At 40.2% G+C, this 3,108-nt stretch overlaps 1 protein-coding gene across 1 annotated transcript; it reads left to right on the top strand.

Annotated features, from left to right (window-relative positions):
* Positions 1-1,034: 1,034 nt before the first annotated feature.
* LOC104947020 (myotubularin-like) lies at positions 1,035-2,723 on the top strand (the record flags this gene model as incomplete). The annotated part of the gene is made up of 3 exons (XM_010772947.1): positions 1,035-1,136; positions 2,328-2,411; positions 2,574-2,723. Coding segments are annotated over 3 exons (336 nt in total), but the record flags the coding sequence as incomplete, so codon positions are not given.
* Positions 2,724-3,108: the final 385 nt, after the last annotated feature.

Raw genomic sequence — 3,108 nt, 5'->3', positions numbered from 1 at the left:
AAGAGTTTGAAATCAGACAGAGGTGGAAGAAGTACTCAGATCTTGTTTAGGAATACTCTGTTACAATAAAAGTCCTGCATTCAAAATGTTACTCAAGTAAAATTTGAAAAGTATTATCATCAAAATATAGTTAAAGTACCAAAAGTAAAAGTAGTCATTGTGCAGATTGGTCCATTTCAGAATAATATATATGATATGTTTTGTAATGATTGATCATTAAAGTGTTATCAAAGCTGGTAAAGGTGCAGCTAATTTTACAAATTAGATCAAAGTCAAGTAAAGTACAAATATCTCAAAATTGTACTTAAGTACAGTACTTGAAGAACTGTACTTAGTAACTTCCCACATCTGAAATCAGATATGACTTCAAGTCATGTGATAATTTCTTAGTATTCGATCCTACAACTTGGCCTTCAACACATGTTGTCGGATATTTAAACTCTGTGTTTTGCAATGAAGCCAGCTTTTGATAAGATGTGCTTCAGTGGCTTGGATGTGGAAGGTGACTTTTTGTTATCCACACTTTGACATTTCCTACCAGACAAGATCAACTTAATGAGGCACAGCTCAGTATGAAGTTGGAGGGGTTTCCCAGCTGACATGACTGAGCACACTCATCGCACAGGTGGGAGGTTTTCTTCCTGGCACCTATGGACCAATGAAAAATTACTCGACTAAGATTTTTTTAGCCGAATAACGTTCAGTCTACTATATGAAGGCAGCCCTACTGCTAGCTGATAGTCGGTGCTTGTACTACCTCACAAATTAAAGGAGACATGTGGAGCTTTCTAAACAAACAGGAAGTCAAAACCTCTGCAGGGTACCTTTTTAAGAAATTGCAGCTAGCCGTGGCCGCCGCTCAGCCAGGCATCACTACCGGATATTTGACTGCTGTGGTAATGAGTTATTTTTAAAGAGTGACAGTGTTGAATACTCTAGTTCTAAATTCACTCACACTTATTTTCTTCTTCTGCAGTACTGTCTTAGATGCTGTGTGTGTTGGTGGTTAAGTGGTTGATCTTCTCTTTCCGCAGGATATGAGGAACTTGAGGTTCGCCCTGAAGCAAGAAGGTCACAGCAGGAGAGATATCTTCGAGCTCATCTTCAAATACGCCTTCCCCCTCTCACACGGTCTGGTAAGGCAGATTCTCACGCTACTGCCCCCTACTGACCGACACACAAAAGGGTGATTGGCTAGCAAATGAATTCAATTAAGATACAGAAGGAACCCCTATTTTCTCAGATGGTTTGAGCTACATTGGTTGGATAAGCATGTGTTCAATACTATACAATCTAGAGCAAAATAAACATTATGTACTGTATGTAGGAATCACTTCAAACAGAACACTCCCCTGCCTTTTAGTTTGAAAACAAGTCCAGTTTTGATCCTTGAGTGTATCAGCTCTTGTGTGTCTCAAAAAAAAAAAGTTTTCGGATGTCTGTGTAAAAAGAAAAACTGCCATAAAATTATTAATTCATATAATTTCCCACTTCCCATTTTTTACCAGCTTCTGTCGTGAACATCACTACCAAATATTCATTTGTTTTAAAGATTTTGTGACTTTTTAAATGCCAATTTGTGTACATAAAGATCACCGATACAGCAACAATGTTCCTAGTTGAAACGAGGCTGCAAATAAGGAAGTTGCTCAATTGGAAAGTTGTAAAAACTATTATCTTTGAAGCCAGGGCTTTATATTAAAAGCCTGATATTATTGAATGTATGATTTTCTGCTGTAATGGCCCTGGGATCGAAACTCAAACAAACTGTGCCATATGAATTATCACAGCCAACATCATCCGATATCCCTAGTGATACACAGGGGTGAAAGCAGCAAACCATATTAGCTGAGAAAGGACATTTTCATACAGTCCTCCTGCATTGCTTCAAAGCAAGTGTTGAATGCAGAGATGCAGCCCTCAAGCCATCAGCTGCCCACCCACAGCTCCATCAGCTGGGTGAATACTCCTGCATGCTACATGTGTGTCAGAGCTAGCGTCTCTAATATGGGCCAGTGGACACATTAAAATCTGTACTTTTATTCTGCCAAATATCCCCTGGCTGTACTGGACACCAACCAAGCAGGCAGCGTTTTTATTAAGGATTTTTTTATAGCTCATGTTTTACTCACAAGAGTGAATTCAGACATTCACTGTTCAATTTCTGAATGAAGAACTGGGGCACACATCTTTCTGGCTTAGTAGTAGAAAATAACCCAAACAAGAACAAAAGTAAGCCGTGACTCCACATGTCCTGTCCTGCTGCTAAAACCTTACTATCCTAAAATCCTATTCATACAAATTCTCCTTGTCTCCTCTGGGTGCAGCCACTGTTTGCATATGTGACTCAGGAGAAGTACGGGGAGAACGGCTGGGACATCTACAAACCCATAGAGGAGTTCAGACGGCAGGTAAGGCAGCTTTAGGACTCTACTATTATTACCTACTCCTTATCAAGACTCATTGCTACGAGGCATAGCTCTGTTTTGTTTGTTAGCAAAATACACCCTAAGTTGAGTAGAAAAGGAGCATTTCTGCGTATGAAGTGACCAACTAATCATTTTCCTTCGCAGGGCTTACCCAATAACAAGTGGCGCATCACCTTCATCAATAAGAACTACGAGCTGTGCGACACCTACCCCACCGTGCTGGCCGTACCCTTTAATAGTAAAGAGGAGGACCTCAGGAGAGTGGCAGCCTTCAGGTCCAGAGGACGCATACCGGTGAGCCCAAGCAGATCTGCATTCAACTTATTTCAACCAATCAGCTGTTGGTATGGTACTGCACTGGACCCTGTACTGCACATGCTGCAACTATAACAACAGTTTCAAAGAAAAACAACACAAACCGGCCGCTACTAACAGTTTTCACTTTACTTCTCTATACAGTGTTTCCCCTAGATTTACTGCCTTGGCAGGGTGCTGCTTTTTGTTATCCTCTGGAGCAGAGAGAGGAGCTGTGGATTATTGTTATTGATATCGTACAGTAACAAAGTATTTGTAGATTAAAAAGTAATAAAGTACAGTGTTACACTGTACTGTATTACTTTTATTCAAACTGTATTCCCTTCTTATCATGTAGCCTACACTTCTTCCTTTCATTGATACA

Source organism: Notothenia coriiceps, unplaced genomic scaffold (assembly GCF_000735185.1).
Source record: "Notothenia coriiceps isolate Sejong01 unplaced genomic scaffold, NC01 NC01_scaffold00011830, whole genome shotgun sequence".
Taxonomy (NCBI): domain Eukaryota; kingdom Metazoa; phylum Chordata; class Actinopteri; order Perciformes; family Nototheniidae; genus Notothenia; species Notothenia coriiceps.
This window is presented reverse-complemented; position numbering and strand designations above follow the sequence as displayed.